At 37.8% G+C, this 13,003-nt stretch overlaps 1 protein-coding gene across 3 annotated transcripts in view; it reads right to left on the bottom strand.

The window, feature by feature from the left end:
• SNCA (synuclein alpha) overlaps positions 1-13,003 on the bottom strand; it is a 63,768-nt gene that overhangs the window by 36,740 nt on the left and 14,025 nt on the right. For all 3 annotated transcript variants that reach the window (XM_027636135.1, XM_027636133.1, XM_027636134.1), the window contains one exon: positions 11,406-11,551. In XM_027636135.1, coding sequence (XP_027491936.1) covers positions 11,406-11,551 — 146 coding nt within the window. The remainder of the gene's footprint in view (positions 1-11,405; positions 11,552-13,003) is intronic.

Genomic DNA, 13,003 nt, shown 5'->3' with positions numbered 1-13,003 from the left:
TTGTAAGATGACATATCACATTCAAAAAATTAAAAATGACCCATCCATTAAAACTGATGCTACTAGGAATCTGAAAAGAATCATTTGTTCAGATCAACTACATGAAGTACTAGCTAAGTTGGACAGGGGTTAAACAAGCATCTTTGAGTGCAGTTCTTACATACCTAAGATATGCTGGATGTTAAGTAATGAACTGAAGTGTTTGACGCCGCTAGTGTAATGTTATTATTTTAAATTGACATAAGAATATTCATTAGGCAAAGCAAAAGTGCTTCATGCACATATTATCATCTATAAACTGCATTAGGGATATAAATTCTACCAAACTGGCCAGCAATGCACGTATCCTTAGAATTAAACCACACATTTCAACATCTTTAAAGTATTAACTTACTATAAATTATTAGCTTAACTAATTACGAACACTTTGCATTAGAAGCAATCAGAAGTTCATAGTCAGTTCTTAATACTAGAGCTGCTAACAGGTTTTACAGTTTCCAGCCTCCTTCCTAAAGGCTCACATAAAATCAAGAGAAGCTTCAAGTCTTAAAAATGCTCTCTAACCCAGCTCAGTTGCCCTCATAATTTCCTTCTCCAAGCAGATTCAGCATTATTAGCTGTAAAAATAGTTTTCTTTAGATATGATAGTTTGTTTCAACCACTGCTGCTTCCCTTCTTCAGCTCGGACACTCCCTGTTATAAATACTGTCTTTAAGGATAAGAAGACATTTCTTATGAGTGACACTGACCCTGACACCCTAATTGAATTTTTCATACAGCTCCAGGGCAATGCATGTCGGTTTAGACCACAGTGAACCCTTCCCTAAAACCATCACAGGGAATTAGAAAGAAAAAAAAATAAATCCACATATCTTCTTTACATATAATAGCACACAAAGAAAGAATTACATTACACAATGAAAAGGTATAGCAAAGGTTGGCCAAAAAAGCCTAGAGCCTTTGCTTTGTCCCACAGCCCCAGAGAAGAAATACGCATGGCTGACACAGGATGAAGTGGGAGGTGGGACAGAGGGATTAAGCAGTTTCAAAGGCACAAATCCTGTTTTATGAGCTTCTGAAGCAGAAGCAGTTACAGACAGCTTCTCTCTCTGTTTATAGCTAACCTACAGCAAAAGAAGTTCTTTACTGGCTGCATCTCCTCATCTTCAGCTTCATTCTGACTTTTCTGACCCAAGCCTGGCAAACCTCCTGGGTATGTGCTAATAAAGGAAACAGCTCTGAAAGCTAACACCAAAAGCATGGAGGGCAATCAATATGTCAAATATATTTCAGAAGCAGGCTCTCTGCCTGCTTCACTCTTTCAAAAAGCATGTTTTTTTTGAGGACAACTTTAGCAGCTTACACCTCCAGTTTCCTCACAGGGAATATTTTGCACTAGATTGGCAAAAAAGACATTTGCCATCTAAATTTTCAGAAACATTTCTGAGACATTCCATGTAGCTTTCTCCAGTAACAAACTCCAGTGTCCATATATACAATGAAACACTCTTAGACAAGTAACTTAAAAACTGAAAAATTATACAGACCACTTAACTTCCTCTAAGGGACAAATTTAACACAGCTGAAAGCAGGTGGGAGCCAAAAAGTTTAATAACAGTTTACTGTAGAAAAAATGGGTCATCTCCTTCGTTATGTGCTAGCAGCTTTGAAGAAGTCCCAGATATAAACAGGTTATGTACAAGCTTTTACCTATTACTGGATATATATGTTTAGGCAGTTTTATTAGTGGCCAAAATTGCCACCAAAATGCTATCATATGCCACTGGTATTTGGTGATCATCACAAGTACTCAGATATAAACTTCCATTCTACTAACAGTAATGACAGGACTGCCAATAATTAGGTAGTCCTAATAAAAGCATCCTGCCTTATTTCTTTCATCCTCCCTCTCCCTCTTAACCTACAGGGTTTTGGGGGGGGGGGGGGGGGGGGGGGGTTGTGGGACCTGACATTGGATTGACATTCTGAAAACACAGATTAATCTATTTCTCCACTGAGAGGTATTTACTCCACACTTCAGTCTTTGAAGTTTATACAATCCTCATCATTAGTTCAATCCAGAACCCCAATTTGCCACTCATGTCTATTAAGCATCTCACTGCAGTGCTTCACTGAACAGACCGGCGGACACAAACACAAACTGCAGTGCTTTGCCAAAATGTCATTTCAGCACCATAAACTTTCACTGCTAGTTAAAAAAAATCTGCCAGCTGCAGTATTGGGCTTTTACAACATCAGGAAGTCACACCAGCTACCATCACAAATCCTCAGAAGATAATGACTTCCAGATAGGCACTGAATGAATCACATTTAAGCTCCTTACCTTCCAAGGCTACACACTCCATCCTGGCAGCAAAATAAAGGAGCACTGAAACATGGCAGAAGATGCTAAGGAGACAGTTATTGTAACCTAGTAATGTTTGCAAGCTTATAAAACCTTTACCTCAAGTTGCACAAAAATGCCACTATTAAGTTTGCCCAACTATCATGGGTTACATAAAACTATTTCCCATCTGAAACAGTCGAATCTTTCACACAACAGTGGGTAAGAACAGGAATAACTGGCATGGATATGAATCATCCTCAAATAAACTTACAAGTATTCCTCTCAGCAAGTAGCACCTTCCTGAACATTTAACATAGGATTGGCAATTATTTAAAGCAGGGGAAAAAAAATAATCTGTGAGTACTTCATGAAATCCCACAGAGGGACACACAGGAGAGACTGGGGCACTATGAAACAGAACTGGTCCCATAGTTAGCCTGAGAGAATCCCATAGTGAAATAGCTATATATACAATCTCAGAGCAGCCTGGAATGCGCTATGGGGGTGTATTAGGTTGGTTAGAATGGAAACTGGAGATGGAGGATATAGGAGGTGGAAGGGAGACCAAAGTAAAGATGAGGGATGAAACAGAGCAGACTGCAGACAAGCAAACCCTTATAACAAATGCAAAGAGCAGCCTCCTGGTAAAAGGATGGGGAGTGTCTTTTGCTTCTCCCTCACAAGTTAAAGAAAAAGAAATGAAAAATTGTGTTCTGTTATTTGTAGATACTACAGATATTATCTCATTATCATGACATGAACAATTCCTAATGGAGAATGTGTTCATATTTCTATCAGCTGGTAAACAATTCTTGTTCTTGGACATCAAGGGAGATTGGCATTTTTAGTTTAAGATGGGGGTACTTCATTTCTTCAGGGTCAAAGATAAATCTGTGGTTGAGCAATTGCTAAAAAACAAAGAACAATGTGATGCCACCCAAAAGCTTCTTAATTTAATTTCTCCACAGGTAATTAGGAAAACATTATGGTCAGAAGTATGGAAGGCAGCAGGTAGACCCTGAATATCAGTCTGCACTAAAATGTTATCTCACAGCATGAAAGCCATTAGGAAACCAGGAAAACTCACAAGACCTTTAGATTAGACTGATATCTGTTCCTGAATTAATGAAGAGCAATAACCCCCAGGATATTTTGGTAACACCACACAAGTTTTCTTCCCTCAAGTTCTGTTTAAGTCACAGATGTGAATGCATGGAAATGCTTTGACAGAGATAATGTGGTCTTCCTTCAAATACTGGTTTTTTGCCTTCTGAGAAAAAGTACTGACAACATGTCCCACAGCTGGAAAGGAATTTTCTCTGCCAATCAGGGAGGCCAAGCACAAGTTGACCTACCAAAATCCTACCAGCATTTCAACACTCTCTTCAACAAATACAGAAACTCTGGCACTCCTATCTGGAATCACTGATCTTTTGCCATTTGGTTTTTCCTCAATTATTGTTATTTTCTATGCATATTCATTTCTATCTTGCCCATCCTGATTTTAAATATTTCAAACAGTGGTGTTCAAAGTGAAATAAAATTAATCTACTCATGTCCAGAAGTGCTACCAGAACATGCACATACCTGCTGAGAAGGAAGTGACAGGTAAGAACATCTTATAAAACAAAAGGAAAGTCAGAAGAAAAACACGGTATTTCCTTGTCGTCTTTGTGACTTCTCTGCCCTTCCTATTATCCACCTATTTCCTGTGGGCAACATTAGCACATTTCATCGAATAAAATTGCTTGTAAACATTAGAGTCTGCTTCAAGCACTCTGTACTGTTCTTCACAGTGCCGTTAGGCACTATCAACATATACTAAGCTACATATGTGACATCTGTCCATGTGGAAACAGAAAAGGGAAACAGGACTGTATTAATGAAACTGCATTAAGTGGATTCAACTGTAATTGTAATTTGTTTCATTAATAAATTTAAATCACTGAATCAAAGCCACTCTCATTCCAATACAGAGCATTCATACAGGAGCATAGTGCAATTTCACAAGTCCACTGACAGTCATACCTCTGCACAACCCGGATGATTCATGAGCTTTCCCATCAAAAAAATACATGCACTGTCATGAGGAGGAGATTTGACTGTGTACAAAGAGCAGATTCAAAACTTTTATATCACCTACCTATGGGTGTCTTGTGATTATAATAAACCAGAGTTTCCTGCTTAAAGAATATGGATTAGCTTTACAGAATTGATTTGTTACAGACGTTTTAATGCAATACACTATCATTAATTCTGGGCTTGGTAAAAAAAGCCCTACCAAAATAAATCAGTCCAGCTACACCACAATCAAAGAGATATATCAGTTCACTGACAGTCCCACTTTCTTCATGAATTTTAAGAAAGAGCTAACAAATGCTTTCCCTTAAGAGGGTCTTCTGTGATTCAGTCCTGAGCAATGTGGATCTCCTAATGGGGAATATTCTTCCACTCTCAATCCATCTACATACATTGAAAAAGGAAAGAGTGCTAATAGCTGTTAAATATCCTTTCTGTTTTGCAGCAATCACTCATACATTATGCAGAGATCAAGAAATAAAATCATAAGGGATAAAGAAAAATCGGCCTCATACCATGTGTTCTGCACATTATGATTTAAAAAGAAATTTGAAAGCAAGTGTGGTCTGACTGATGTTTAGTTGTGAGTACCTGAGCAGGCCTCCTCCTATACACCACCTAAAGCACTTGGGTTTCCATGAGGAAGAGTGACTGACTGCTAGTCATCCTACCAGAAACCACACTGTGCAAGCTTCCAATGCCAGATTGGATGGAGCTCTGAGCAACCTGGTCTAGTGAACAGTGTCCCTGCCCATGCCAGGGGTGTTGGAACTATATGATCTTTAAAGTCCCCTCTAACCCAAACCATTCTACGATTCTATGATTTCCAAACTGCTGTAATTGCTCCTACAGACCAGACAAGAGTGTCACATCAGAACCATGGTCAGGCCCACCCTGAACAACCAGAAATCCCACCTCTCTGCATTGCACAGGAAGATAGAAACTGGCACTACTTGGCTCAAGTGTAGAGGATTAGACCCATTGCTGCCTGGCAGGCTGGCTAGGGATCTAGGTTACATACGTTTTATCATAAACTTATCCATTCTCTACTGTGACCTTTTCTTAGAGCCATAAACAGCAAGAAGTAGTTGAGGAGAGAAATTAGATGTTGCTGAGCCCCTGCAGCCTGCTCACTCTACAGTGTCTACAGAAAAGTATCAGCTCCAGAAGTCAATTGGGTGGAAGCTATTTCTGCATTTGGCACATCAAAAGCTTATTGAAGTTTCTTTGCTTAATTCAAGGCTAGGCTTGACATTTTGCTCATACTAAGTGCTATCAGAGATGAATAAACCTGCTTACTCCAACTAAAGAACAACAGTTTAAGTCTCATGCAACTTGCATGTACTGTTCCGCTTTTCGTTAGGGTCTGTTTACCTTTTGGGACATAGCTGGCAAATAGCATAAAATATAATGCAAAGCTGGAAAAAAATCCCTAATTCCCTTTTGAATAAGGAAATTGGATATCTCTGCTCCCTAACTTTTCCTTTTTTGTTTTTGAGATAAGTTTTTCAAGATTAATTGATTCATCTACAGACTGGAAAGAAGATGAGAAGCAGTGATCCTTCAACATTCATGCATCCTGTACAGTATACTGAATGTAAAGATGGTCAAAAAACCAGGAGATATTCATATTCTATCAATATACATTGTTCCACCTAAATCCAAATTTGGCCATGTCTGGAATCCTATTTACAAAAAAAAAAAAAGTACGTTAAAAAATTAGACATAAAAGTTTCAAAAATTTTTCATGTGACACGGCAGTATTATGGCACAGCAGGAAATAAAATAATACACTAAACAGATCTCAAAGGATAGAAAGAGACTAAATGAGAAAATGCCTGTTGGAGCTTTTTCATCTGTCAAGCCAGGCATTTATACTGTACACAGTAGCAAGGAGAACTCTAAAACAGCACTGGGGACTCCAATGTTGGTATTCAAATTTCTGTGATTGATACCCAAGATAACTTCAGTAAAAGTCAAATGCCAATCCTAAGTTTGTGGTTATTTCTCCATAAGACTTCTACAGAAGGGTTTCTAAGCTGATCTAAAATTCAAAATATAAAGTGCAAAACTTTGCACTTTAAAGATTTCATATTAAACTTTTTGGGTTTTTAAACTACAGATGGTAATCAAAACTTCTTTGGGAACACAGGAATCTTAGTCTGCAACAAGACAAAACAGAAATCTTTGAAAGAAGAGGTTTCACTTGCACTTAAAAAAACCCAGTGTTTAATACAAAAAGAAACCTTCATTCTGCCACTGAAAGACAAATTTTCAGAGACACTTGCAGGGTTTGCTTTCCTTCTACTAATAAGAGTTCCCAAATGAACAAATAATAGCTGGCTGGAGTACACTATAATGCTTGGTGTCTTAATCAAAAGGAAGTCACTCTCCTCTCATCAAAATTAAAGGGTGTTTCATCATGTCTTTATTCTCATGGAGCTTCCCTGTAAAAAGGATGAAAAAGGCTCCTACATATTTGTATATTTGATTATGGTGATTCCACAGAATGGATTCACACTGGCTCTAAACAATGGTTAATGGTGCATGGAAAATTTTGGTTGTTCATAAGAGTAGCTATTCTGGGCTGGGCAAGAAAATTAATAACACAAGAAATACTCTATGCCTGGGATCCACTGCACTGAATGTTTATGCTATGACAGTGTTCAAATTCTAAGGAGTGCCAGGAAATGCATGGGGGTGGGGAGGGGGAGATACTGCAAGTTTGACATTGCTTTCATTCTTCTGTATTAATTTTCACATAAAATGCAATTAGCAAGGGCTCTTAGTTAAGTAATATTCCCTACAGAAGAAAATGCCTAATGCTTAAATTGGCAATCTTGACACTTAAAAGTCTTTTTTCTCTTTTAAGCTTTTACAAAACTCTAAAAGCTTTGTAATTAAACCAATGAGTTATATTACCTGCTCTGTAAGTACATTCCCTACCTACGTTACCTGGTACTGTAGTTTTATGTTTGCGTTCACAGTGGTATTTACCATAAATGTGTTAAATTAAGAGACACTAAAAAGAAAAAGGATTTAGCACATATAGATATCAAACAACCCATATAGACCATATAGACCCCAAATATGGTAAGGACAAGGTCTGCTATTCTATTTACTTAAGTAAATCTACAGCACATGAAATCTATCTGACTATATACTGACATGGTATGCAGAGAACTGTGAGGTTTTAGCTTGACTGGGGATTTTGGTGCTAGTATAAATAAAATTATTCACCATACAAATCACAGAACTTACAAACTGTTTTATTCTTTAGATGCTAGGGAACCAAATTACATTAATTTAGTGAGGTTAAGAACTTTAATTTGTTAATCACCTATCTGAAAACAATAAACTTTGTAATCTGTGTTTTGTTCTCAGGCAGTATTATACACTGCAGTACCCCTCCAGACTATTTGGGTCCATACATTCATGTTGAGCTGAAAACAGAATATTCAAATTGTAAAATCCTTTGGATTTTACAGTTTTCTTAACTCAGGAAAAAAACATGTTCATCTCTAAGTTAAATGTAATCATCGATAATTTTCCTTTTTCTTTTTATAACTCCATTAATTTAGAAGCACATTCACACTGTACACAGAAATAAAACATGTACAGGCACGGAATAAATGCTTTGTTGTTTACTAAAATACTGCTAGCAGTACAGTAGCCCTTTTATAATTAATTCAAGCCTACTAACCGCCACTGCCCTTGCTGTGTTAAGCAGTGAGTTTCTGCCACAGCAGAAATCCCCTGGGCAGCCCTCAGATGGGCACTGTCGAGTCATCCCTGTCTCTCACTAGTCTCAGCTGTCACTCTGCACTGCCTGCTTACACCAGCTGCGGGGCAGGTAGGTGACAGTGTGGTGTGACAGTAGCCCTCCAACCTGGCCTCAGTCGGATGGTTAAGCCGCTCTTTCATGCTCCAAAGCACTCCAATATTGAAGGTTGCACTAAGTAAGCTTGGACAAACTTCTCAAGAAAGGATTTTTCCAAGAAGTTGCTTAGTATTTCCTTTGCGTAAGTAATGTCGTATCCACGGGTAAAGAAAATTACAAGTGTTTTCAACTGGTTGAAAGTCAAAACCAGACTTCCATCATGGCACAAGAAAAATGCCAGTCACCCCACAAGACTGCAGGCTTTCACACAGGCAAGCAGATCAACTAGTAGCAGATCCCAGCAATGACATTAGTTCAGGGGGCTTCCAGAAACATGTTTTGAAGCAGCTAATCCCTGCAAGGAGTAGGGAGCTGGCCTTGATGATAATTTAGGAGTCCCTTTCAACTTCAGATGTTCTATGATTCTGTATTTATTTCACAGTTCTTGATTCTGCAATTGACAGCAAATATGCAAACCTCTTCACTCGCATGCAGGTTGAGTTTATAGCAGTTCACAGAATAACTCAGATTGGAAGGGACCTCAGGAGATCACTGTTTATCATGTTCAGTTGGAGAATTTGGATTAGATTACGTGGGTTCACGTGAATTGGAAGAAATAATTTGTCACAAGTTTAGAAGCTAACTAAAAATAACATATTATTGGCTAATGCCTTCTGTGGAAAAACAGTCTGTAATTATGGTTCTATCTGCTTTCAGTGGTATGCTGCATTTGCTATTCCCTGTTAAATCAAATGGCTTACCCTGTGTAAGCAAGCAAAGTGTTCATTTTGCACATGATATACCCAGCCATTTGCTTTATATGGAGTTTATAAACTCCAAGTAGATGTCCCTGGGAAGAATAATCTGCCAAAAGCATTTGGCTACCACACTGAAGCTCAGGGAATGAGTGTGCTATTGCTAATCATGGTCTCATTCCTCATTTAGAGTAGACTAGATATATCACAGCCTTAAGTCACATAACCTTACAGAGATAAAACACAAAGTTATATTGATACTTTGATTGAACGCTTGGTTGACACCTTCTGTAATTTCAGAAAGACTCTGTTTCCCACAAGAGACCTGTGTCCCATTGGTATTCTGGATGCCCACAACTGGCCTACCCAACTGTCACTTTACCTGGAAAAGCTAAGCAAAAGTCTATCTCATGCCTCTGAGCTGCACAGGAATGCAAAACCACGATTCAATTTTGATATTAATGATCACTCATCCCTTGCAAAATCAGAAAGAGACAGAGACCTAAGGCAGACCACTAGGAGCCACAGATACTTATCAGCTACATGGTCATACTGCAGAGATGACTGAGAATCTTAGCCTAAAAATACCGGTATCAAGAATCAAATGAATGGTTTTACATATCTAAAGAACAAAGCACCAGTTCAGAATAATGTTGCTATTTATAGGGCCGTGGAATAATATGCATGTACATTCTGGATGTTCTTTCATTTCACAGATGTGATTTTATTCTGTTAGAGCCATCACGACTTAAATTTAAGCTTAACAATACACAGAACATATTTAAATGAAAATCAGAAGACATTTGCTTTATACTTTATAAGGATTTCTATATGTATATTGACATAAAAAATATTAGTTATGCTCAATACTAAAGTAGGTAATAGTGCATTACTACAGTGATGATCCTTATTACACTGAGTTTGAAGAGCTATGAACAGAAATGAGTATTCTCTGTGTAAAACTACGGAAGAGCTTTAGCGGGAACTAAGGGCATAGACTACTGTGGCCATGCCATACTCATGTATCCCCTGGCAGTTCATTGGATACTCAGTTTTGCTAATTTTCAACATAGCTTTTACAAAGGACCATGACCACATAAAAAGCAACATTTCGCCATAGCTGAATAAAAAATACTAAAAAAAACCCCAACAAACAAACAAACAAACAAAAAACCCCAGGAAAACTGCTTTGAAAGAGAATAAAACTGCTTGTGAGATGTTTTCAAGAACAATCCACCACAATGAAATGAATGCCTACTACAATGTAATATCCCTTTTTGCTCCTCATACTAAAGCACCAATAGGATTTGTCAGGCAGATAAGAATACACTTCAATAACAGACAAGGAAAAAACTAAAAGTTTTTAAGGATTCAATTTTAACAGCTTCTCTGGATGCCAACTGGAAATAACATGCACAATAGAACTTCATGCTAAATCTGTGACACAGTATCTTTATGCAAATACTAAATATTCTTCCTAATCCTATTTTTTCTAAGTCTTAAATGTTCATACAGAAAACAGCACAAAGGGAGGTATTTGTCTCTTCTGGGTTATTTTTGCCTCCAAACAACACTGTACACATTTTGGAAATCATTGCTCCCACCAGTTGGGGTCACTTTTCACCTAGTGTAAGTGGAAGAACATAATCACAGCGTATCAGCAAAAAAATGTAGTAACAATTCATATTGTGCAAATACTTATGTTCACCTTGGTACTGGAATAAAAACACCTACAGAGTGCTTTACCGGATGAGCTAGAGCAAATTTAATCTGAAGAGTTCAGAATACTTGGAGGCATTTTTGAGATAGTGTCGCTATATTAAAGGAAGATAGAGACTCTCCAGCTAGATCTTGACTTTAGATGTAATATGTCTAACCAGTCAGTGGATTGGTACACAAAATTGTACCAATCTTCAGTTACAGTGGACACAAATTGTGCTGTTAAACCTGAGATTTGCTGTTTGACCTTTCAGCACTAGCCGGTTTCTTGAGTCACTGGGAAAAACAGTTACCTTTTCATTCAATGAAACAGTTATTCTACAGTGGCTGGCCTCCACTAGAGGCTGCTGAGTTCAGAATCATCACTAGATCACACTTTAAGCCATGATACAAATTTGCTAAGACATTTCAGAATAGTAAAGTTTCATGCCTAATCCTATTCAAGTTCTCAAATTCTTCAAGTCACTCAAACTACAAGCTATAAACAGCAGACTTTTTTTTGCTGTTCCTTTAGCGTAACACAAATGATCAACTGGCAGACAGAAAATGATCCACCTGCCCTTCAGTTCATGGAGACCACTCATTGTTCACTTCTTCACCTAGAAAAGACTGTAAATAAACAAACCTGTTTGGCCAGCTGATCCTTCTTCACCAAGCCAGTGGCTGCAGCGATGTTCCCTGCTCCTTCCACTGTCTTCTGGGCCACCGCTGTCACTCCTGTCACCACAGCTCCCCCAACATTGGACACTTGCTCTTTGGTCTTCTCAGCCACTGAGGAGAAACAGATGATGGAAAAACACATTAGGGTTCTGGGAGCTCTAAGGTTTTCAGAGAATTTTATTTATCACTGGCAGCCCAACATCATGAAAAGCCATAAAGTCATTACATTTTCTGTACCCCAAGTGGATCTTAAGAAATTAAACTATCCAACTGATAACACTGGAGCAGTAGAGGTAAAAATAACCCTTATTTTTGGCTCAATATCTTTCATGTGAAAGATATTTGACATTTTCATTCATGTCTAGTTGTACTTTAGGGAAGAAAAGTCATGATTTAAGGGCCCTTATTATGTTCAACTCACTGTGTCATGTATGCCAGTTTGATAATGCATTCTAATTAGTCCACCAAACACTTGCTGCATGGTATAGGGCATGGAAGACAAGATTTCTTTCATTAGACTCAAAAGCATTGATTATTCTTTGTATTTTCATTTTTTAGAATATATTTCATTAAAAAGCAGATCTACCAATGCTCAACCAGAGAATTTCAAATACAGCCTTTTATTGGACCCTCTAGAGATTTTTGCCCTGATGCTGATACATAAAATAGTAATCTACAAAAAGATTGAATGCCAAAGATGCCAAAGCAAACTGGATTAATAGCTAACTTCCAAGCCCCAGGGAAACAATAACTCATTTTGCCTACATATACATCAGCAGTTGCCACTCTACCTTTCAGAATATCACTCGATTCTTTTCTGTTCATTCATTCCCAAGGGCTCTTTCTGACAGCAGCTTGAACTAAGAAAAGGAATGGAATGACTTCATGCCTTAAAGTTATGCAGCCAGATTTTCAACAAAAAACACATTTACTCATCTAAACAAGAGACTGTTCTTCAAAAACACCCATATACTTTTGCAATTCTAACTAACTCTATATTTTCCTCCAGGATAAATTCCCTCTGATCCATAAAATGTATTCATAGCTTTATTTGCACCCTTTTTGAGCACAGGATGGATTCTGCTTGGTAGCTAGGCCATCCTTTCTGAGTCTTTTTTTTGAGGAAGCACATGCAAAAAATTAGACTTTCTGTGGATAAATTACATTTCTTTAATTTCTTGCATAAAGAGTATCAGCCATCCATATCGCAGGGCAGGCAGAATACATTGCTATGATTGACATTAAAAACAGCAATTAGGAAAAAGCTAGAAAGGTAAACAATACAATTTTTATTAAAGACCCAAATAATAAATATCTGCTGACTGAAAAAGGATGCTGATAATTTAATGCTCATTCTAAGTGAAAGGGAAAAGTTAATAACCAATTGAGTATTATCTCTGCTATGACCAGGAGACTTCATTACAGAGTAGGACACAACAGACTATACATCGTCTGAAACAAGAAACAGAGAAAGTCTGTTCCATAACTATACATGCTAATGAGATAAAAACTTCTCAAGAAGTTTTATTGCATACATCCACTACTCTACTGCCATGTTTTTTC

Source organism: Corapipo altera, unplaced genomic scaffold (assembly GCF_003945725.1).
Source record: "Corapipo altera isolate COAL_440 unplaced genomic scaffold, ASM394572v1 22b, whole genome shotgun sequence".
NCBI lineage: Eukaryota > Metazoa > Chordata > Aves > Passeriformes > Pipridae > Corapipo > Corapipo altera.
The sequence above is the reverse complement of the archived record's forward strand: the minus strand, read 5'-3'. Positions and strand labels throughout refer to the sequence as shown.